Source organism: Gadus macrocephalus, chromosome 20 (genome assembly GCF_031168955.1).
Source record: "Gadus macrocephalus chromosome 20, ASM3116895v1".
Classification (NCBI taxonomy): Eukaryota; Metazoa; Chordata; class Actinopteri; order Gadiformes; family Gadidae; genus Gadus; species Gadus macrocephalus.
The window spans coordinates 3719366-3743539 of NC_082401.1; the positions used below are offsets into that span (position 1 = coordinate 3719366).

The 24174-nt window shown below is 46.6% G+C and overlaps 2 protein-coding genes across 5 annotated transcripts in view; one reads left to right on the forward strand and one right to left on the reverse strand.

Moving 5' to 3' along the window:
- LOC132449094 (myc box-dependent-interacting protein 1) lies at positions 1–21948 on the reverse strand. 4 transcript variants are annotated; one of them, XM_060040693.1, is made up of 21 exons: positions 21672–21948; positions 20808–20888; positions 20574–20628; positions 20276–20370; positions 19644–19739; positions 17566–17676; positions 16808–16900; positions 16231–16316; positions 15478–15553; positions 14897–14952; positions 14545–14592; positions 13564–13633; positions 8522–8644; positions 7901–7993; positions 6572–6592; positions 4146–4559; positions 3200–3262; positions 2434–2517; positions 1262–1363; positions 1009–1077; positions 1–932 (listed from the first exon to the last, which is right to left on the reverse strand). In XM_060040693.1, exons 1-21 carry the CDS (start codon positions 21756–21758, stop codon positions 900–902), a joined length of 1956 nt encoding a protein of 651 aa, XP_059896676.1. In that variant the 5' UTR covers positions 21759–21948; the 3' UTR covers positions 1–899. The 4 variants fall into 4 exon arrangements, with proteins under 4 accessions (XP_059896676.1, XP_059896677.1, XP_059896678.1 ...); XM_060040694.1 differs by lacking the exon at positions 14545–14592; XM_060040695.1 differs by lacking the exon at positions 7901–7993 and having other exon boundaries at positions 21672–21947.
- Positions 21949–23052: 1104 nt separating this feature from the next.
- The window catches only part of tmem198a (transmembrane protein 198a), a 58674-nt gene continuing 57552 nt past the window's right edge, over positions 23053–24174 (forward strand). Inside the window, exon 1 of the mRNA XM_060040698.1 lies at positions 23053–23635. The gene's annotated coding sequence lies outside the window, so the exon portion shown is untranslated. The remainder of the gene's footprint in view (positions 23636–24174) is intronic.

Below are 24174 nucleotides of genomic sequence, written 5' to 3' on the forward strand. Positions count from 1 at the left end.
GACACAGTGTGTGTGTTCGTGTGTGTGTGTGTGTGTGTGTGCGCTCGCGCGTGTTTGTGTTGGTGTGTGTGTGCATGTGTCTGCGTGCATGTTTGTGTGTGTGTGTGTGTGTGTGTGTGTGTCAGGTTAATCGCAGACTTTGATACCCATCGTCAAGGCTACAGTAACATGTTGTTTTCTAACTATCCGCATGTTAGTAATGCTGGTTGGTGATTGGTTAACCAGAGGAAACACATCGCGATGACTTGGTACAGCTGGTGGTTTTAACTTCACTTACTCCATTTCTATTGACTTGTATTGATGACGCATTCAAAAGATATCTTCGTCCATTGGAAACATATGTATATAGATATTGTATATTGCAGAGACCAATTTTGCCAGACCGTCAAGAAAGTATTCAGGCTTCAACATTGCTGGGAAGCTATTGGTTAATATTTGGTAATATTGTACAAATTAATCAGACTTATCTGAGATGGATCTTAATTCAAATTGTATGTAACCAGTCAACTGGAATGTGTTCTCCAGGACAGGCCGGAGCCCCAGTCAGGGGCAGCGGTCTGTGAAGTCATTAGTTCTGTATCTGTCCAAAACATAAAACATCATTGTACTCCTTGTGTTGGAGAACAGCACACGATAAAGACTTTCCTTCCTCAGCAGACAAGTAACGTCTTTTTTTAAATGAAAAGAAGTACCAACTCAAACCAAGGGAAGGTCTAGGTTTGTCATGTACCAGAGCTGGTGAAATACAAGGATCTCACCCAAGGCTGACTGACACAAACCGCTTGTATGGCCTATGATGTCCTAACAGATAAACATCAGGGAAGTAGACAGGAAGAACGAGAGGGAGGAATGATGGAGGAACCAAAGGAGGACGGTGGTGGAGGAGCTTGTGTCGTTCTTCACAGCCTCTGAGTGAAGTTCTCCGGGAATACCTGAGGAACGACACTCACTTTAGTGTGCACTGAATGGGAACCTTGCAGCATGAGTGTGTTTAGAACCACCACCCACCCCTTTTGCGGCGTTGTCTCTGCTCTGACGCCAATCGCCCTCCTTCATGCCCATCAACCAGCCATCGTCCTGAAACACACACACATACACACACATGGATCACATATAGGGGCAAGGCTGTTATTGTTGTTCTGGTTGTTATGGTGTGTGTTTGTGTGTGTGTGTGTGTGTGTGCGTGTGTGTGTGTGTGTGTATGCGTGCGTGCGTGCGTGCGTGTGTGTGTGTGTGTGTGCGTGGGTGTTGGTTTGTTTACCTGTTCATCTGGGGTGGTGAAGGTGATCACTAGCACAACATCTCCAGCCTTCATCTCCAGCTCATCAGAGTCGTTAGCAGCGTAGTCATGCATCACCTGGACCTGGGAGGTCACATCACAATTTGTTACGTTATACAGTACAGCAAACATCACAATACATTACATTATAAAGTACAGCAAACATCACAATACGTTACATTATACAGTACAGCATCCATAACTAACAATATGTTACATTATACAGCACAGCAAACGTCACAATACATTATATAGTACAGCACACATAACACATAATACAGCGCGGTGCACATGACTGTCACGCCGTCCACCTCTGCCTAGTGGTGGTCAGTGTCTCTCACCCTACATCATCCATTCATCTCCCTCACACTACACACCTGCCAACAATCCTCATCTGACACAGTATTTCAACCCCGGATCTCCAGACAGTCATCGATGGATGGTTGTTTCACACGTTACAGTCAGTACTTTGTCCCTGGCCCCTCCTCGTGTCTAGATTGTTTGGTCATAATGTGTTGTCGCTCTCGCTAATTGTCTTCTCCCTGTGTATAGTCTGGCGACGCCTTGTCGCCGAACCCTCACCTCTCCGACTACCTACCTGTGGCCGCACCCTCGCCACACGCCTGTCTGACTACCCTCCTGTAGCCGAACCCTCGCCTGTCTGACAACCCGCATGCCATCAAGCCCCTCGCCCCGTTCCCGCTTTTACATATTTTTTGCCCTAAGTAAAATCCTTATAGTTTCCTCCCTGTGTCAGTGTGTCTGTGTGTTGAGCATTTGGGTCCAATCACTCTACTTCCCCGTAACAATAACATCATATTATACAGTACATTACCAACTACAATATGTTACTTTATACAGTGCATTGCACATTACTTTATGTTAAATTAAAGTACACATTACTAAAGAATACGTACAATACAAAACATTACATACACAATTGACACATTGAATGTTTCTTTCATTTACATTACATGGTCAAATTAAATAATACCGAAATCAAACTTTTGATAGTAACAAAATTGAATTGCAAATTCACAAAATGCACACACTACAACACATGAGAGTATGTGTGAGTTACTAGTTATCGGCACTGGGGTATCATTAACACTGTATCAGTAAACCCAGTATCACTAAACCAGTTGGGAGGTTACCTTGAACAGGAAGCCCGGGGGCAGGTCCTGGGACTCTGAAAGCACCTCGGCAGGTTCTAGGGCCGCCACCGGGGTCTGAGGAGCCTACAAGACCAGGGTGATAGAGGGTCATATTATCACTGTATGAAGACCAGGCTGATAGAGGTTCATATTATCACTGGTTGAGGATCAGGGTTATAGAGGACTTATTATCACACTCTATACGGTATGAGAAGAGGGGCTTCTAATGAAGGACTAGAAGGACTATTATCTGTTGGAATTAGTTTATAAAAGACAGATCGAGGCATACATTTACATTTAAGCCAAATGCATGGCGGGAAAGTCTCAAAGTAATCCAGTTTATAACACTCTAGGGTAACACCTCCATAATACTGCTAATGTAAGGGCTTTCCTCAGCGGGCCACAGACTCAAACACTGTTGTGTTCTTCATTAGGCGATAGACAGCCAATTAACTGACATTTATATGAATGACTATATTTTGAGATCTTAGAGATAGCTATAATTATGAACACCTACACATCTTTTTATTTTCAACATTCATTGTTCAATTGTTGGTCTATAAAAGGTAAAAAACAAATAATAAATTAACCCAACATTTATAATTTAATCAAACAGAAATACAGAATTGTATTACTATTTCCAATTATGTTGTTTGGAAATAAGATCAACTGAAACGTTGTGGGTGGATATCAGTGTCTCTCCAGCACCCTGAAGGTGTAACTTAATAACGAGTAATGAATTCCGTGTTAATTATTAAAGGGTCACCTCTTCAGCGGCCGGCTCCTCCACTGCTACAGCTGCTGGCTCCTGGGCTGCAGAGGAGTCACTCTGAGACAACACAAGGAGCAGAGTCAGGGAGAGGGACACCCGCACAGAGAGAGAGGGTCAGGGAGAGAGACACCGGGAGACAGAGAGAGGGAGTCAGGGAGAGGGACACCAGACACAGAGAGAGAGAGAGTCAGGGAGAGAGACACCCGGACAAAGGGGGAGAGAGAGTCAGGGAGAGGGACACCGAGACACAGAGAGAGAGAGAGAGAGAGAGAGAGAGAGAGAGAGAGAGAGAGAGAGAGAGAGAGAGAGAGAGAGAGAGAGAGAGAGAGAGAGAGAGAGAGACATAAAGGGAGCCAGGGAGAGAGTTCCCCGGACACAGAGAGAGAGAAGGCAAGAGAGACAGAGAAAGAGAGGGAGTGAGCGAGAGGCATAGAAAGAGAGACAGATATATACACAGAGCGTTAAAGACAGCAAGGGAGTACAAGGGAGCCAATGATGTAAGAGGCAATGATGTTGGCAAAAACGCCAACAACGCCAATAGAGACACACTGACCAAAGGAAAAGCTTCCGACAAATGCAAAGAAGCTGTGGTGAAATCAGGGACAGTTAGGCTCCAACAGAAGCTTTGGTTCAAACCACAGTTGCTGTGCAGCACACACTACAGCAGAGACACACATGAGCTACCTGCCTGTGTTTCAGTAGCACTCGCTGTATAACCACTGCTAAGTCAAAAGGATGCAAAGGTACAATTCTCTTCTCGGTGCATAGCACCCAACCAATGCCATACAACCACTACGTTCTCTGGTCTGGAGAGGATGAATCCTTATCCCCAGCAACAGATCCCAAACCGGCTCCAACCTCCCCACTGGAGGACCTCCTCCAGGGTCCACGCTTTTGCTTTTTGCATCTTCCAGATGCAAAGCACCGGGTCGTGCGTTACCTGGCCTTCCTCACTGCCACAGGGGGCTTCGGCCGTCGGCTCTTCATGCTCTGGGCTCAGATCCTGGGCAGCTTCAGGAGAAGAGGCCAGGGCTTCGTCCTCCTCGCCAGGGGGGGAGACCGCCACGTCGCCCTTGTGGTTACTCCCCTCGTCGCCCCAGCCCTCCTGGGCAGCGGCCACTGGGTCGACACGGACAGGCCTGGTGCCGTCGTCGCCCCAGCCCTCCTGGGCAGCAGCCACTGGGTCGATGCGGACGGGCTTGGAGCCGTCGTCGCCCCAACCCTCGGAGGCAGCGGCCACTGGGTCGATGCGAACGGGCTTGGAGCCGTCGTCGCCCCAGCCCTCGGAGGCAGCGGCCACCGGGTCATAGTGGACGGGCTCCTCTTTCTCCTGGGAGCCACTGTCCTCCTCACGCTGGGGTGGTCAAAAGGGGGTTTGGATTCAAAAAGGGGTGGTGGGTGTTCAGAGGTTAGGCATATACAGTGGGGTTCAGAGGGAGTGGAGAGAGGGGGCAGAGAGGGGGAAGGGGTGTGTTTAGCGTCAGAAGATGATTGATTGTGAGGTGAGGTTTGAGGATTCGATGGAAGATTGGATCGGTGGAGGAGGGGGGGTGTTGGGCTGTGGCTGGAAGGGGTATCCGGAGGGTTGGGTGGTGGGTCAGTATTCAGACAGGGGTTGGAGGGTATCAAGAGGGTTGGGTGGTGGGTCAGTATTCAGACAGGGGGTGGAGGGTATCAGGAGGGTTGGGTGGTGGGTCAGTTATCAGAGAGGGGGTGGAGGGTATCAGGAGGGTTGGGTCAGTATTAAGACAGGGGGTGGAGGGTATCAGGAGGGTTGGGTGGTGGGTCAGTATTCAGAGAGGGGGTGGAGGGTATCAGGAGGGTTGGGTGGTGGGTCAGTATTAAGAGAGGGGTGGAGGGTATCAGGAGGGTTGGGAGGTGGCGGGTCATAATTCAGAGAGGTGGATGTTTAGGGTTTATGTTGAAAGATTTAAATAAATTGTCAACACTGTTTGACACCCGTTTTGACACACCTTTCAATAAGACTATTGAAAGGTTGAATATCAAGGGGGGGGGGGGTTGAATTGGAGAGAGAAGGTTCAAATGAAAGTAAAACCAGGCAATTCAGGTAAGAAAAGGAAAAAGGCATAAGCTGGAAGACTTTTCCATCAGAAGAAAGATGCTGGTTCCTCTGTTTGCTTGGCAGGCATGGAGCGTATCCCAGTTATGTTAATTCAGATGGAGAAGAAGGAGGGTTCCTTGTAAGAAGTAGAGGTGCCTATTGGTGTTCTCTAGCTCGCATATCATGGTTATAGACACATCTATCTTACATGGGAAAGGACGGGTTAATTGATGGCTTGATGGACTACCTCAACAAAACCTCACAGGTGAAGTTGCTGAGAAGCTATTGGGGTGAGTTTGTTCAGTGAGTTCAGTTTAGGACGTTTCTGAGCTGTCTCTGTATGGACGACATAGCAGCCTATTACATCCATTTCAGGCCATTTTGGCTTTATCAGAGAACCTAATTGAATGCTCACTAGCGCCGAAAAACCCAACCTACACAGCTGTCAAGAGCAACTTCAGTACAGTCTTGTTGAGAACAGTTTCCTTTGTGTCACATGGAACATGTTGCGGCCATGAGAAAGAAATAAGGTTCTTTGTGGAACATGTTCACGTACAGGGACTTGAGGAAAAACCAAAGGTTCACCCGTTTGAGTTCAAGTCACTTCCATATTTGTCAGCGATGACATGATTTTCACAATAAGTGAATAGAATTAAAATAATAAAAACACAGGTACTTTTTTTGGTAATATGTATGTATAGTATATGTCTGCAAACATTTGTTTGTAGACATGGAATCCATATAGACATGTGAAGTCTACATATACAGTACATATACAGAGGAGGAATATAACAAAATAAATTGTTTGAATGACATCATTCATGGTCATATTTTGAAAAGAAAACAATGTCAATACAAATATAATACTATAATTCAATGTGTTTTCCGAAGTTTAATTTAGTTTAAAAGGAATGCAACTAACTCCCAACTTATATTTGTGCGTCAAAACAAGACCTGCCTCACGCACAACATTTGCTATTGTCACCAGCAAAGGACCGCCACAAAGACATTGCTTCACGCACAAACAGAGTTGGGACCAACAGGCAACTTTTGGCAATGCACAAACAAACACACCTGTCGCCATTTTAGAACTCGCTGTCCTGCTGTATTGATGATTGCTGCATGGAATCATGGGACTTGAAGTCAATGTGACGTGTGGGGTTAATATTTGCAGTGTTTTCATATGGCAGTAGGACAGATTCTTTAATGGCTACAGAGACAGCATGGGATAGTTAGAGCATGAGCATCAAAACGATGATGACTATGAAGATGGAGGAAGGGGGGACAACAACAAAGAAGCTTACCCATGAATCCCAGTTTGCATCCTGTGTAAAACAGAGGAAGGGACATTGAATTCATTAGTTTCATTAGCAATTTAAACAGTATTGGACTCGATAATCCATGACCGAATTCTAAGGGCCATGCTATCACCAAACAAACATCACCCAATCATTTGTAGGAGCAAGCCACAGCTGTGTAGACATTAAGATGAATTGTACGAAATGCATATTAAAATCATAAAGAGTGCAAGGTTGCCTAAAGATAAAACACCTCAAAGCAGAATACACTTTCAAATTGTGTATGTATGTATTCAGTGTATCTATGTATTCAGTTCTTCTTAAATTCAAGTTTTTGAGCTTAACGTTTCACATATTCAATATTCTACTACGTTAATATTACTTATGGTATACATTAAGTATTCAGCACAAGCTATTGATCTAGGTGCTACCAAAGCTGAAAGTGAGAAGGTAAATCACGCAAAGCATTCTCAATACTTAGATGATGAGTATTTAATGTATCTCATATTTGTATGTATCTGTCCCTTCAGCACTCACATTCGTGTTTATGGATATGTTATGCAGTACAGCCTGGATAGCCAGAATGATTGCTAGGTTCGCTTAGCCCAAGACGCTTCAAATGTATGCTTAAAATTTCCTATGGATGAACCACACGGCACTCTGAACTGTTTCCACCCAAACTGAAAGGCACTGGACGTCCCAGCCAGACCCCACAGGCAGAGCCCAGAGCAGCGAGGGGGTGAGGTCCACTAGTCTAGTATGTAGATCATGCCTTATCCATCCACCTGCGCATTGCGCTCGAGCACAACAGTGGGTCAGTCCAAGCGCTAGCCTAGCATCATAGTATCCTTGGTCATGCCACGGTTCACCTGCTGTTGGCTGACAGTCTGGTCTGCGGAAAAGCAGGGGGGGAGCACTGCAAACCATTACACGCTAGTCACTGAATTCACCCTGTATCCAGAATGACTCCAGTCCATGAGGAACGACTGATCTGGTCTCCTCTGGTATCGTCTACTTGGTCAGTTGAACGTTAAACAGTGAAACCAGTTGTATTTCCTGAATAACAGAAACATTAACTATGCTATTGCTTTGAATTGCTTTAGATAAAAAGTGTCTCTAATAATTAAGTTATAAAAAAAGATTGTGGGGTACGCTAAGGTGTTGATAATCAACCTATGTGTTTTAACAAACAAGCTAGCAGCCAGTGAATGGCTTCCTCAATACTGAATGAATAAGAAGGAGTATCCTGAATACAAAAGGACATTCTGTGGCAAACAAGCAATTCTTCCAAGCGTCGGGTCTCGAAAATTTGCGTTCATGCCAAACACCCTCCACCTTTGTGGCCGTAGTAGAGACTTGGGTGGGGGCCGCATTTAGAGAGTCCAGGTCCATGTCCAACAGGTCGTTCAATGCTGCGGGACTGTCAAACTGACAACAACAGGGGACACATCAACGGATTGGCTCACAGGTAAACATAGGGGCTGGAAAAATCTAATTGATGGAACTATTTGAGTCAAAGAGAGCGGAAGTTTGTTCAGGAGAGGAGAGGAGAGGAGAGGAGAGGAGAGGAGAGGAGAGGAGAGGAGAAAAGAGAAGAGAAAAGGGGAAGAAAGGAGCAGAGAGGATAGGAGCATAGAGGAGAGGAGGAGAGGAGAGGAGGAAGATTAGACACAAACAAAGAAGAGAGATAAGAAGAGAAGAGAGGAAAAGAGAAGGGAAGGGAAGCCAGGAGGAAAGAAAGGTTTTGGATGAAAATGCCATACAAAAAAACAGAACAGAGTACAAGAAGACAATCACAAAAAAGGAATTGCATAGATGTAGGAAGACAAAACACCGAACACAGAACAGAACGAAGGTGAGTGTAAAACGCGGGGATGAAGAGGAACACACTAGCTATAGGATCTGACCTAAAGAGAAAAATGGGGACAGAATTAAGGAAACAAGTGGCCAGCCGACCTGGGTGGGGGAGGTGATGCTGATGTCAGGCGCGGCGGCTGAGGCGAAAAGGTTGATGATGTTGTCCGTCTTCATGTCCTTGCAGGGGGTCACCTTAGGGGGGGGAGGAACTGTCGGTCTCAGCTGTAGGGAGGAGACAAGTACATCCAGAGCTCAGGACTGGAACCAGCATGTTGGCATTGGCAACCATTTGTTGGGTGGATGCGAGGTCATTTTGGGGCCAGTAGTATCGTTTCTCTCTCACAGAATGTAATAGTGGCGCTGCATTATTTTTATAGTAGGGCTGTTGTCACGGAGATATTAGTAGATTTAATTTCTGAAACAGAACATTAAAACAATAAGACATGTGTAATTGGAAAGTGCCTCAAACTAAATAGCAAGTTGCAATCACAAGTAAGAACGTTTGGAGGAAGTAAGTGGGTTGGAATCCACTCTTGGAATGAGTCGACTGGGTTACTGCAGAGCTTCAAAGTAAAGCGTGTGAGTTCTTCGCCTGTCAGTGAGGCGCATCAGGGAGGACCACTCCTGTAGGTCGCTTCCCTTTAGCTCTGGTTCTGTGTTTAACACATAGGGTGGTATGGAGGCCGCTGCGATGGTGCCAAGGTTTTCATCAGCTGGAGGTTATACCGTGGCTGTATGGCGGCGCCGCTGTGAGTGGTCTTGTTGGAAACACAACCCGCTCAAGTTCCAATATAGACACATGGCTTTGCCTCGATTGGGGGGCTTCAAACGATCATATAACCCAGAAGGTGGTTTGAAGATTGTGCAAAGGGTTTTTCTAAATGTAATTTCACCACAGCATGAGAACTGCATTCAGAGAAAGAAACACATGCACTATTCAGGATGCTGATCTCCAGAAAAGGAACAGATATCTGAACTGGATTATATTGCCTGGATAGCAGCCTGCTACTATAAGTAGGTCAAGCTTTTTGATACATAGGCCTGTCCGCATATTCTTATATATATATATATATATATATAAGAATTGGTTACAGCAGAGCTTCATGCAGCCTAAAGGTTTCAGGACACGGTTCCCAAATTATGAGAGAAGGCCCACTTCAAATAATCGCAAGCAAATATCTGGTTTGAACATTGTGCAAAGTTTTGAATAAATGTAACAGCCGGACTGGTGCTGTTTATCGGTAATAAATCACCGAAGCGCTACTGTGGGGGGCTAATCGCCATGAAGGAGAAAAATCACTACCTGTCCTGTTCATGATTGCTAAATAAACCTCATGCTAGTACTAGTAGGTAGAGCTCTGTGGACTTTTGGACTTGTTTGAACATTGAAATAACTTTATCAAAACCCTTCTCATACGATCTCGCAGAGGGGGTTAAAGTCTTGCGTTTCCTCACACTAGAGGGCATCTCTCAAAATGCTATTGGAATATTAGAGTAATGTTTGAATATCCAAAACTAACCAATGGTAATTGGCTCCTCCCGTATTTGGCCATTCTGAAGATGGCTGCCATTAACCGTGTGTTGAAGTGAAGCTTTCTCTTACTTCTATCGCCCTTACATCTATATTTTATCACTGGGATATTCTACGGATATCCACCAGTACCTAATGTTATTCTTGAGCCCTGATATTGCAAGTGAATTACAGACACACAATCACAACAAAGAGTTGCTATGGGAGACCATAGCAACCCTTAGCAAGAAGTCTGGAAGACAACTTCTGACAGCTTATTGGATCCTCATTATATTAAATTCAATTAAATTCAAAGTGTTTATTGTCATATGCATAAATGAGACGTTCTCAGTTGTGCAATGAAATTCTTCCTTTGTTTCCACAGACTGAATGCCAAGATTTTTTTTACAAGATAGATAGAACAAATAATGCATTTAAGTTAAAATAAATAAATAAATAAATAAATAAAACAGAATGGTGCAAATCCAAGAAAGCCAAAGTGCGTGAGCAAAATGTAAACAGCTGCGGCAGTCCTGAGGTACAATACTCCTTAACAACAGACTCCTATCTGTTGTTAAGGAGTCTGAGGGCAGTGGGGAAGAAAGAGTTCTTGAGTCTTGAAGTTTTGGACTTCATACTTCTATACCTCCGTCCTGAGGGTAGAAGTGTAAACAGTCCATGCTGGGGGTGGGTGGGGTCCTTGAGTATGGTGGCAGCTCTCCTGTGGACTCTGCAGTGGTAGATGCTCTGCAGAGAGGGCAGTGGGGTTCTGATGATCCTCTCTGCAGTCTTTACCACTCTCTGCAGTCGTCTGCGGTCCAAAGCGGAAGTGCTGCCGTACCAGACGGTGATACAGCCGGTCAAGATGCTCTCAACAATGCAGCTGTAGAAGTTTCTGAGGATCTCAGGCGACATGCCAAACTTCCTCAGCCTCCTCAGGAAGTACAGCCGCTGTTGGGATTTCTTAACCAGCTGTGTGGTGTTGAGTATCCAAGTGAGGTCGTTGCTGATGTGGACGCCGAGGTACTTGAAGCTGCTCACCCTCTCTACTTCAAGCTCCCCGATGAACAGTGGCCGATGAGGACTCCTTTTCTTCCTCAAGTCCACTATCATCTCTTTGGTCTTGTCCTTGTTGAGGGTGAGGTTATTGTCCTCACACCATGACACCAGACTGGCCACCTCCCTCCTGTAGGCCGCTTCGTCCCCGCCCGTGATGCATCCTATCACTGCGGTGTCGTCCGCAAACTTCAGGATGGTGTTGTCTATGTGGGAGGCGACACAGTCATGAGTGAACAGGGTGTAGAGGATTGGGCTGAGCACGCAGCCCTGTGGCGTGCCAATGTTTGTGATGATGCTGGCTGAAGTCCTATTTCCAATCCTGACAGATTGGGGCCTGCCAGTCAGAAAGTCCTGGAGCCAGTCACAGATGGTGGGGTGCAGACCTAATGTAGACAGTTTGTCTGTGAGTTTGTGGGGGATGACTGTATTGAAGGCGGAGCTGTAATCCACAAAGAGCGTCCTGATGTAGGAGTCTTTATTTTCCAGATGGGAGAGGGAATAGTGGAGAACAGCAGCGACAGCATCAGAGGTGGACCTGTTGGGCCGGTAGGCATATTGCAGGGGGTCCAGGGTGTCTGGTATTCTGCTCTGAATGTGGGTCAGCACCACTCTCTCAAAGCACTTCATAATGATTGGAGTGAGTGCTATTGGTCTGTAGTCATTCAGGCAGCTTGGTGGGCTCTTCTTTGGAACAGGGATGATGGTTGTGGTCTTGAAACAGGAGGGAACTGTGCAAAGGCTGATGGAAAGGTTGAAGATGGATGTGAGAACATCAGCCAGCTCGTTGGCGCATGCTCTGAGAGCTCGCCCAGGGATGTTATCTGGTCCGGCTGCCTTGCAAGGGTTGATGTTCCTCAGGACTCTGTGTACCTGTCCTGATGAGACGGTTGGTGGGGGGGAGAGGGGGAGGGTGCTCCTGGTGTGTGAGGGCCTCCTCTCTGTGGTGGGGCTGGAGGTCTCGAAGCGGGTGTAGAAGGTGTTGAGCTCATCCGGCAAGCTGTCTGTGGAGCTGATGGTGCTGGTGGTGGTCCTGTAGTCAGTGATGTGCTGCAGGCCTTGCCACATCCGCCCGGAGTCAGCAGTGGAATAGAAGCCATCCAGCTTCACTCTGTACTGCCTTTTGGCTGCTCTGATGGCTTTTTCCAGAGCATACTTCGCAGCTTTGTACTCCGTCTCATTGCCTGATTTAAATGCAATAGAGCGAGCACGCAGCATGTGGCGTACCTGACTGTTAATCCAGGGCTTCTGGTTGGGAAACCTCTTGACTTGTATGGTGGCACGATGTTGTCAACACAAGTGCTAATATACCCAGTCACATACTCAGCATAGTCCTGTATGCTGACAGAAGAGTCCTCCAGTGTGGCTGCAGCTTTAAACACATCCCAGTCTGTCTGAGCAAAACAGTCCTGCAGGATGCTCCCAGTGTCTGGTGTCCAGAGTTTGACTTGTTTAGTCACAAGGTTTGTCTGTTTCAGCCTTTGTCTGTATGCAGGATACAGGAACAAAGAGATGTGGTCTGAGTGCCCGAAGTGGGGGCGGGGTGCGGCCCTGTAGGCACCACGTATGCTGCTGTAAACATGATCCAGTGTGTTCTTATCACGGGTGGGAATATTCACATGTTGGAAAAATTTGGGGGATACAGTCTTTAAGTTGCAGTGGTTAAAGTCGCCAGCGGCGATGAACGCAGCATCAGGATGAGCTGTCTCATGCGCGCTGATGACGTCATAGAGTTCGCTGAGCGCTGCCGTGGAGTTGGCGCGTGGGGGGATGTAAATAGCAGCCAAAAACACAGCAGTAAATTCCCTTGGTAGATAGTAGGGACGGCATCTCAACAGTAAAAACTCCACATCTGGCGAACAATGCTTATGCACAGTCCGTACATCTCCACACCACGAGTTGTTGATAAACACACACACTCCTCCCCCTTTGACTTTACCGGAGGCTGCAGTCCGGTCTGCTCGGTGTACGGAGTGAGTCTGTAGCTGAAAGGCGCAGTCTGAGACTTTGTCTGAGAGCCAGGTCTCGGTGAAGATTAGAGCGCAACACTCTCTTACTTCCCGATGAGTTGTAATCCTGGCCCTTAGCTCGTCCAGCTTGTTTTCCAGAGACCGCACGTTAGCTAGCAGGAGGCTGGGTAGCGGTGGTCGGCTAGCGCGGGCTTTTAGCCTAGCATGAAGCCCCCCCCTCTTGCCCCGCTTGTGTCGGCGTCTCCGACGCGCTATCCTGGGGTCAGCTAGCTCGCTTGAGCCTGGTGATTCGGGGTCTTCCCGGGATTGATGGTGGTTGTGATGGTGGTTGCCGCGGTAACGGATAATGTTTTGTAGCTCCTGTGGTATGGAGCCACTAAATATGTTCTTCCTTATATGTTCTTCCTTTGTAAACAGTTCCTCTGATTTTTGATATCCAGAAATCTATACATTAACAAAAACAAACAAAAGTGTGTGTGTGTGTGTGTGTGTGTGTGTGTGTTTGTGTGTGTGTGTGTGTGTGTGTGTGTGTGGTGTGTGTGTTTGTTGGTGTGTGTGTGTGAGTGTGTGTGTGTTGTGTGTGAGGTGTGTGTGTGTGTGGCTACCTTGGATGGAGACTTTGGTATGGGGGGTGGGCCTGCTGGCCTCAGAGTGTGATTAGATGGTTCTGGGGCACTGATAGAAGGAGAGAAAGAGAGGAAAGAGAGACAGAGGGAGAACAGATACACAATACAAACCATTAAGTGAGATGGACAGAGATGTGGATGCGTCTATTGTCTCCAGGCTCTTCCCAGACAGGAAGGGGCAGAACGTTAGAGCACAACTCAATAGGAAAAAGGTTGAAATGAAGTGTCTAGATTATTGGGCATGCTCTACCAGGGGCCAAGCAAGCTCTGTCATGCAGGTCACCCCCGACCCGGTCCACCACCCTTAACCTCTGTATAATCCCAGTGCTCCGTCTCATGCCAGCAGAGGCCTCAATGTGTGCAATCTGGGGGATGTTTCCAATACTAGTCCTGAAGCCAGGTCTCTGAGCTGGGAGCTGTCAGCAGACACTGGGGATCAACCCCACAGTTGTAATCATATATTTTTACGACAGCAGTAAACAAGTGACCCAGTTCACCGTTTACACTGACTCCAGCTTAATATTTTAACAGCAAACAGTATGGCTGCTTTTACGATATAAGGCATTATTTATTTATGGCCATGGACTTTTTGGTGGGTCTGAAATAGCTCCAGTGGATCCTCCGTCTCTAGATTCAATCCATTCAAGACTTTATTGCGACTTCAAATTGTTGACTGACATTTGGTAATTCCTCCAGAATCACCATTCCCCCTATCTCACATCGATGATTTCTGATATACTCTTATCTTATCTTATCTCAGAAAGAACATGTCTCTGAGGTGCAATAGTCAGCGGACTTCGCTAACTGTCTTTGGGTCAGGACAAAATAAACGCTAGATCTTGGCCAGGCCCTCTGAGGGGTCGAGTGACTGACATACGGACGGCCAGACAGACAGGTCAGTTGGACAGACAGACGTTTGGACAGTATCGCCACGGTGACGTAGCAGGCGTGGCTGTTTACCTCCGGGACGGTCCGCTGGTGGAGGGCGCGCTGCGTTTACCTGTCTTTCTGTAAGGTTGTGTGAGGAGCTCAGGTTAATTCACCACCTTGTGATCTCCCACCACCATTCAGGTGGTTGATATGCCAACACAAACATATAGATCTTATAATATACTAGTACATAAAGGGGAATATCCTGGTTACATCCACATGATTTCATATCTAGGTCTTCAGATGTTTGACTCATTATTGATCTTCAGTAAACCGTACTGAAGGCCCACTGTAATAGAGATACAGCAATGCAAACATTATTGACTTCAATTTCAATATTGTCAAAGGAGGCTTCTCTGGGGTTTAGAAAGAGTTAACTAACCTTGTGGTGTCTGATCCCTCCAGAGCAACCAACGTGTCGTTCAGGTCCTGATCCAGCTGGGGAGGCAGAGGGGAGAGGTCAGGATGGGGAGGAGGGACATGAATGGGTCTTTGATCCATGACACTGTGAGATTAGACTCACTTACATCTTGCTTTAAGTCTTTTGATGATGTTATATGTTATGCAATGTCATCATGACAAATGAATACGATTAATAAAGTACTATCTTATCTTATCTTAACATCTTCTAACATCCATTAATCGATGATGATGTCTTAAAGTCAAAAATTCATACCTCAAACTATATAACCATCCACATGTCTGTTGACCTGTCTTCACTATTTTGGTCTACTCCCCATGTCCTGTTCCATAAACGTAGCAGACCCAGAATGGACGTGAAGAGGGAAACCTGCATAGCCCTGGGACCCCCCTCTGTGAGAGGGGTCTTTAAACATTGTGTATGGACCCTCATACCATGGACCACCCCTCTGTGATGGGGCTCTGTAGACGTGGTGTACGTACCCTCATATCATGGGAAACTGTGGTGATGAGCAGAACAGTACTTGTGTGTTTGGGACTCACCCGGCCTATTTCCTTGTGGAACTTCTCCTCGAAGCCAGCCAGACTCTGGAAGGTGCTGACGTAAAAGCCCACGCGACTAGAGCGCAAGAGACGGAAGGTGACATAGAGAGAGGGCGAGAGAGAGAGGGCGAGCGCGAGAGAGAGAGAGAGAGAGAGAGAGAGAGAGAGAGAGAGAGAGAGAGAGAGAGGGGGGGGGGGGGATGGGAGATAGAGATGGATCAGAGATTTGAGAGAAAATATTAAATACTGTCTATTTTAGGTCAGTTTTACCTCTTATATATTGTCTATGTTAAGTAAATTTAACCTGTATTACATACAGTCGATGTTATGTCAGTTGAACCTGTATTATATACAGTAAGTCAGTTTGACCTGTATTATATACAGTCTGTGTTAAGTCAGTTTAACCTGTATTATATACAGTCTATGTTAAGTCAGTTTCACCTGTTACATATACAATAAGTCAATTTAACCTGTATTATCTATAGTCTATGTTAAGTCAGTTTAACCTGTAATACATACAGTAAGGCAGTTTAACCTGTATTTTACACAGTCTATGCGCATTAAACCAACACTTGAGCTTTACTGCCCAAGCAGTTTGAACCTGCTTTTAACAGATGTAAAGCTCGAGGGAAACAATAAAGAAAACATTTGAAATGTGAGGTTTATCCGGTTTAATTGCATTCTCGTAAGGCTATTGTTACGGGTATGGGATTTTGTATTTGGCCTGTGTGTACTGTATATGAATTGAATCACCTATTCCAGAGAGATGGAAGTTCCTCCTGCAGGTCTATATTAATCTCTTCAAACACTTTCTGCGCCCTCTCCAGCTCCTCCTCTGCCTGGAACACAAACCATGTTGAGGTTAGGACTGTGTGTGTGCATATGTGCTATGTGTGTGTGTGTGTGTGTGTGTGTGTGTGTGTGTGTGTGTGTGTGTGTGTGTGTGTGTCTGTGAGTATACGTGTGCATGTGTCTCTGTGTGTATGTTATGTGTGTCTGTGTGTGTATGTGTGTTTGTGTGTGTGTGTGTGTGTGTGTGTGTGTGTGTGTGTGTGTGTGTGTGTGTGTGTGTGTGTGTGTGTGTATGTGTTTGTGTGTGTGTGTGTGTGTTACTGTATGTGTGTGTGCGTGTGTTTGTGTGCGTGCGTATACATCTTCTATTTGTTCACTTTGATTTATCTATACAGGTAGAGTCTGAATGAGGCAAAGATCCTCTTCTGGATCAGTGGTCTCAACCACAGCCAATATAGTGAAGTGTTATTAACAGGAAAGACGTGATTGTTGTTGCTAATCACAACCACTGCAACACCAAGAGGAGAGTCAGGAGTACCTGGCTTCTGGAAAGACTGCTCTGGGCCACGTTGTGAGCAGACAGGATACCCTGGGCCCACCCTGGGGTGGCTCTCTCCAACAGGGTGGAGGGCTGAGTGAGTGAGAGATAAAGAGAAAGGGGGGGGGGACATAGAAAGAGAGAGGGGGGGAAAAGATGGAGAGAGAGTGGGGGAGAGAGTAGAGGGGGGGGAAGAGAGATAGAGAGAGAGAGGGGAGAGAGGGGGGGAAGAGATGGGAGAGAGAGGGGGGGAGAGAGAGAGAGGAGATGAGGGAGACAGAGAGACAGAGGGGGTGAGAGACGGAGAGAGAGAGAGAGACAGAGAGAGAGACAGAGACACATACAGAGAGAGAGAGAGAGAGAGGGAGGGAGACAGGGAAAGAGACAGGGAGAGGGTGAAGAGAAACAGAGACAGAGAGAGGGGGGAAGAGATTAAGAGAGAGAGAAGAAATGGGGGAGAGACAGAGAGAGGAAATGGGGGAGAGACAGAGAGAGAGGGGGGGTGAGAGACGGAGAGAGAGAGAGAGAGAGAGAGAGAGAGAGAGAGAGAGAGAGAGAGAGAGAGAGAGAGAGAGAGAGAGAGAGAGAGGAAAACAAACAGATTTATAGAGGCAGATGTTTATGCTGCATCAAAACCCATGATGACTGCGATGAATAATAAAATTGAAGGGGGGGATTGATTTTTGGGAATTGGCAGAATGGCAGCGCCCTGATGATGAACAGCGAGCAGGGCACTGAGCTCTGAGCACACGCGTTACCTTGGTGATTTTGATGCCGCCATCCTTTTTCTTGTTCTTGTGTGTGGCTGAGTAGTTGTGTCTGGCGCTGTCGAAATCCACCAGTTTCCTGTCCCTCTTAGCAATACGCGCCTGGTTTCAGGAACACAGAGAGGTTTATTTATATCTGAGTGTTTAATGGCTTATCATATCCTATTACGAGTCATTCATTGATCAGTCCAACCACAAGAAGTGGTTTCTAATTATCAACATGTTATAATCTGCTTCCAGTCCTGTGCAAAGTGAGCGCAGAAATACAGCACTTCTCCGTCAAGACAATGTCTGTTCCTGTTTGGGGACAGGCCACGAGTATGAAGAGAAATCCCGCTCTGTGGGCTTTGGGTGTCGCTCCACGCTACGTCCACACCGCCTGCAACACTGCATTATTCTGCATAAACATGTAACGCAACAAATGTCCTGACTTGAACGACGCCTACATCACGACTTGAACGCAGCGAGCGGGACAAGAAGTGCTCTCCAAACAGCCCGAGCTCTGAGGCGGCAGAAAGGTCGGACCCAGCCGGACCCACACAGACCTGCGCTCTGGTGGCGGCCGCTCTACGCCCAGCAGCTTGCTCTCATGTTCAAAGAAGTGATACCAAGTTCCATCTTGTCTACTCATTTTAGTATTATTCCCTCCAAAATTCAAACACAGGCATGAGACAACACAATAGGCTGTCACTAGGTTTTACCGGATATAAAACCGTACTGTATGATTGGACATAAAATTGTAGCTAATATATAATACGCAACGGTGTGGGAAATTTTCTTAAAGGGGTGATATTATGCTTTTTCGACTTTTCTCTTCTCTGTAGACTGTTATATGATGTATGTATATATATTTTACGTCTACTAAGCTAGAAAAAACTAAGTCCGAGCCAGAGGGAGTATTCAAGCACACCGAGAACGCCCCTCAATAAGTGCGTGAAACAGCTCGTTAGTCGCACCTCCGGAATACCCGCAATGTTCACAACTTCAAGGGGGGTGAATTTGCCGAGGCACGCACAAAGCGTTCAATCAATCATAGCAGACTGGGCAACTCAGGAGGGGGGCCTTAAAGCGACATGATAAAAAAAAAAGACTATTTTGAAAGATACCAAATTTTCTGCTTTTGCAGAAATTAACAGTGTGAGAATAATAAGAGGTATTTTTTAACATACAGGCATGTAACCCTATTCTATTACCCCAAAATTAAATTATTTACCCTAAAACTGTGGGAAACTTATTACAAATAAAAATTGCCGAAATTCTGCATTCACAATCTCATATTATTATTTAATGAAAAATGACTAGCTAGCTAGCACAACCTTAGATATTTGGATGCTTCCGGCCAGGTCTATGCAATTGCGAAATGTAATGCAACAGCTTCGGTCCGCAGCATTGCCGGGCAGACCAGCACTATGTTGGAAACGTAAGTCCTCTGACGCAACACGGCCGATGACACAGGTGGTGTGCGCGAGGTGTCAGAAATCCTATAGCTCCAGCTCTCTGGTTTCTCTTGTCTGCTGAGCATTGAGAAAAGAGTACGTTTTGAAGACAATCGCTTTGGCCTCTGGTAAGCGATGGAAGACGTTATAACAATCCATACACTGAATGAGGAGATCAGCGCTGCCCTACATCCTCCTAAGCTGCCAAGCAAACCAGCAGCAGTTGAAGCCGACCCTGAGCTGGTTGTGGTGTGACGGAGCAGACCCAGAGACTCTCTACTCCAACCCTGGCTGTAAGCAGACTGAGAGTGGAGGAGGTGTAGCTGACCTTCAATTTGGTCGATCCTGTGTGATTTAAAAAATGTAAATATTTGTTACAAAGATGTGTGCATGTGGCATGTGTGTGCATATGTCTACAGTACATAGGTACTAGTTGTAGTCTTATCAACCAGTACTACCTCTATCTTCCATAAAACATATCCCCCCCTCATCAATGATATACACAGAGCGCACACAGAGCTTTGGTCTGGAGCGTGTCTTGTGTTCCAGTCCCCACCGGTGAGGTTCAATCACAACAAAGAGCAGAAGCCAGGGAACAAGTTTGAACGGTGAATACATTGGTGTGTGCTGGACCTTAATATCAGGAAACTGGCCCAGGTAGGTGTCCATGGAGATCAGAGCATGGTCAACCAGCTTCTGGTGATAGTCAGTCCACAGCACATCACAGTCCTACAGCATGAAAACACGCAAACACACACACACACACACACACACACACACACACACACACACACACACACACACACACACACACACACACACACACACACAAACACACACACACACACACACACACAGACGTGCACGCACGCACACACACACACAGACGTGCACGCACACACACACACACACACACACACACACACACACAAACATGCACTCACACAAACACACACACACACACACACACACACACACACACACACACACACACACACACACACACACACACACACACACACACACACACACACACACAGGCGTACGCACACACACACACAGACACAGAAAACCACACAGAGAAGTTTGTGCACACAGACACAGAGGCAGAAACAGACACACACAAACCCACCTCTCAAATATCATATATTAGAAGCTCATAGTAGGGTTAGGTCAGTTGCTGTAGTTTCGTGATTCAAATGCTTGGTGTTTTACTACAAGGAAAATTAGAGAGGTATCTCTAAGAAATGTAAATGGGATCTGACCTCCACCACGGAGTCCACGTCATTCTTGCCCTCCCACTCTGGCTCGTACATGTCCGCCAGACAGGACTGGAGATTCCTGGAGGACTCATGCATGGCTGAAATAAAACACAAACACAATACGCACATTTACGATGATGACGAAAATCCACAAAGAGGCATTTGGACCCAAAAAAGTTTTAAAAGTACTTAATCAATTAAAATGTACATTCCGAGACATTTGTGTGTGTGTATATATATATATGTGCAACAGTATATATGAAATGTGATGTAAAGGAAATGGTGTCAGGATTTGTGTTACCTTTTACTGCTTCCAGATAAGCCCTCAGGTCTCTCTGCAGCTTGCTGCCTTCGGTCTAGAATCACAACACACATTACACCGTGTCAGAACCAGGGGAGGCTAGGGAGCAGAGCTGGGGTCACATGGGGTCTTAGCAGCGGTCAATGCAAGTAGTTAAGAGGGCGTGTAAACCAGGAGGAAAGAGGACGCACACCAATTAACTCATGAGATTCATTTTAGTGGCTTTAGTCTTACATATTGTTTGTTGAAATTGATAACCCCCTCCTCGAACGCCACATCTTTGGTCTCATCTGCTTTTCCCAGTTTCTGAAGAACCTAAATCCAACAACAAATTAACACACGTTCAGACACAGAGTATTGAACTACGTAGAACAAGACCAGGGTAAACATATGGGTTTCAAAACTGGTGGAAAGGGGTTCACAACAGTTCAATTGGTGTGTAGAAAAAGTTTGATCTGCAAAGGTAATCATGTGTATTCCTTATTCCATATCTTACCCCTGCCTTATCTCACATCCTTTATGAGCAGTCAATCATTATGAAGGCTATTATATCGAGGAGAATGGATGTCCATTCCACAAGAACCAACAGCACCCCCTGTCAGCAAGCGTGCACCATGACATCTCTAATAATAAGGCATCGAACAGGCCCTGTATTTACCATCAACCTGGCTACACAGGAATATTATATTTGTGTAATTGTATATTTGATCTGATTGGCTTTAATAACTACACTGCGTCTGACGCAGTCTTGGTTCCATTATTCCGTTTCCACTTTGCGGTAAATGACAACGGGACCGTGTAGGCTACATCCCCAATCGATGAGTCCATCAACGTGGTGTTTAAGCTGCATAATGTCCTTAAGATGACATTGACGTGTATGCAGTTCTTATTCAATGCACTTCTGTTATAACTACTATTTTTAGGGGTGGAAGCCAGTCTATCGCGGACTAACGACTGGCTTAACGGACGAGTGTCGTGATGCGACACTCGCCCAGGGATGCGACATTGGCGCAATGGGATTAAGACACAGCCGTGATGGGATGATCTGCAGGATCACATCTCCTGAATGGATAAAAATGGACTAAAACGCGATCTTACCTTTTCCTGGGCCCTGGTCAGTTTTTTTTGCACATTGCTGGCCACCTTCCCCGCAGTCAGCCCCTTCCCCAAATTCAGCTCAGCCATCTTGGAGCGCGGAACAGCCTTTAGGATCAGATTTAGAGATATGTGAATAACAATTATGTTGCGCCCACTGCCTCGACCGGGGATGGGTCCACGCTCAAACAGGCGATAGCGGCGATTGCGGTTGACTTGTGATTGTATGATGTGTGGCCCTGTACGGACAGGCCTTCTGAGAGGAGAATGCTGTGTGATGGAGTCAGCAGGGGGGAGGATGCGCTCTTAGGTGTTCTTAAAGGGACAGGCACCCTGCGCTCCTGTCACTAATGAGCTGCACAACCAAGAGCTACGTCGTGTACTCCTTTATATAGGATATGCACATGGCGCCATGGATTATATACGCAATGTTACATTTCTAAATATTAGGAGTAAAGGGAACATGTATCCGGCAGTATATTTTATGTCCAGCAGATGGCGGAATGGGCCCTCCTAACAACAGATGTTTTGTTGCGTTCCTGCGGTGGTTTAAGGGCTCTTTATGGTTCCACGTTCACGCAACGCAAGGGGGTTACGGACCCCTTACGTCCTTGCGGACCCTCCTTGCGTCCACCGCAAGGGCCGGACTACCAAAAATCGTAACCTTCCGTCGAGGCGACGCAGCAGCATCATGGGCTGTGATTGGTCCGCTTAGTAAAACCCGACGCAGAACCATAAACGTTCAGGACTGCGTCGAAGCGTCTGCGTGGTCATTGCGTTGCGGGAACGTGGGACCATAAAAAGGCTTTCAGGGTGGCAGGAGTCAAGGTAGAGCTCCTTGTTATTCTAATGGATATAATGTTCACACAACCGAATACAATGCTTTGGTTCTTTTGTTTCCCATACATTACTTGATTTTGCACCTGACTCTAGATGTTCCCTGGTAGGGCCCATGGTAGCTTTTTTTTTATTATGGGGGATTTTTAACAATGATGAAAATAAGTGCGAGCGACAGATCGATTAGGTCGTTTTGACTAGGCCCTGAAGCGGTCTGGACAGGTAGGACCACGCGGGTCAGGAGGGTGGAGGGGTGCTCTCCATGGTGCTGACTCGGGACTTAGATAAGGCCGTTCGGAAGGGACTTAAACAGAACAATAGATAACTAACATGTCTTTGAAACGAACAAAGGCCTGGACGATATGGTGGCGTATGTTGGCGACATCTTTATGTCATATGTATCCCTATCGTCGCCCGGGACATAATCCAAATATATAGCCCGCCTTTTGTATTCGACTCCTCTCTTCATCCCCCTCCTCTCTCCATCCCCCTCCCCTCTTCACCCCTGCCCCTCTCTCCATCCCCCTCCTCCTCTCTCCATCTCCCCCTCTCTCCCCCTCCATCCCCCTCCTCCGCAGACAATAACAACATTTGGCCACGAGTCACCGAGCCCATTCTTCCTGGGTATCACGTGCAACCCCCCCTCTTGCTGTGCAGGAATGGTTTAGCCCGTTACCGAGCAGGCAGCGAGGGAGCAGAGGAGTGGAGAGAGGGGGGGAGAGAACCACACAAAGAAAGCGAGCGGTCCTGAGGAGGACGTGAGCGGTGGTCCGACCGTAGAGACACACACATGGAAGAATAAAATATCCTGGAGAGCAGACATCGTGTGTGTGTGTGTGGGTGTGTGTGTGTGTGTGTGTGTGTGTGTGTGTGTGTGTGTGTTGTGTGTTGACTGAAGCCGGAACACGGGGAGCTGAGCGGACGGAGCCGAGGGGAGCGATCAAGTGATTCGCACTGGGTTTGGTTCACACTGAGGACTTTCATCAGGTCGCTCTCGGTTCGGGAGCGATGGACCGGGAAGGTTCCTCCTCACAGCGTGGAGGAGGTGAATAACAATCTGCTCAAAACGGATGTATTCTGAGAGCGAGACAACCGAGAAACCACTAAAACGTCCATGATAAGTTTGGGAGGTGAGTAACGGTTACGTTCAGAGTTTTCTTTGTTCGCAGCCAACCACTGGTCAGGAGCTTTAGGTTCTGGGTCCCTCCAGCCGTAAGGCAGCCTCAGCATCAACACACAGACAGATCTGCCAGTTGAAACACTCAGACCAATGTATGCCTGTTTTTTTGGTTTAAAATCTCCGCTTTTGGGGAGTGCAGTGAGATCGGTTAGGTCTCACAACCCAATGTTGTTCAAACGGACGATGCGCTCTCGTCGCGTCACACAATAAGAAGCATTCAAATGCGCAAGTGTCCATGTTTCATATAGCCTGGCCTATTGTCCTGATGGGAGACTGAATCGTTCAGAGTGAGAGAAAGCTTTACGTGTGATGTGTGCATGCACGACAGCGTGTAAACACAGAAGAACCCAATGGTTCGCTCCATCTCTAAATGGAAGTCACGTGGGCGTTTGTAGGCAGAAACGGAGCATAGTGTTTTGAACATTGTTTCTCTCCCACTCTCTCTTTTTCCTTCTCTTTCTATCTAACTATCTATCTCTCTATCGCTAT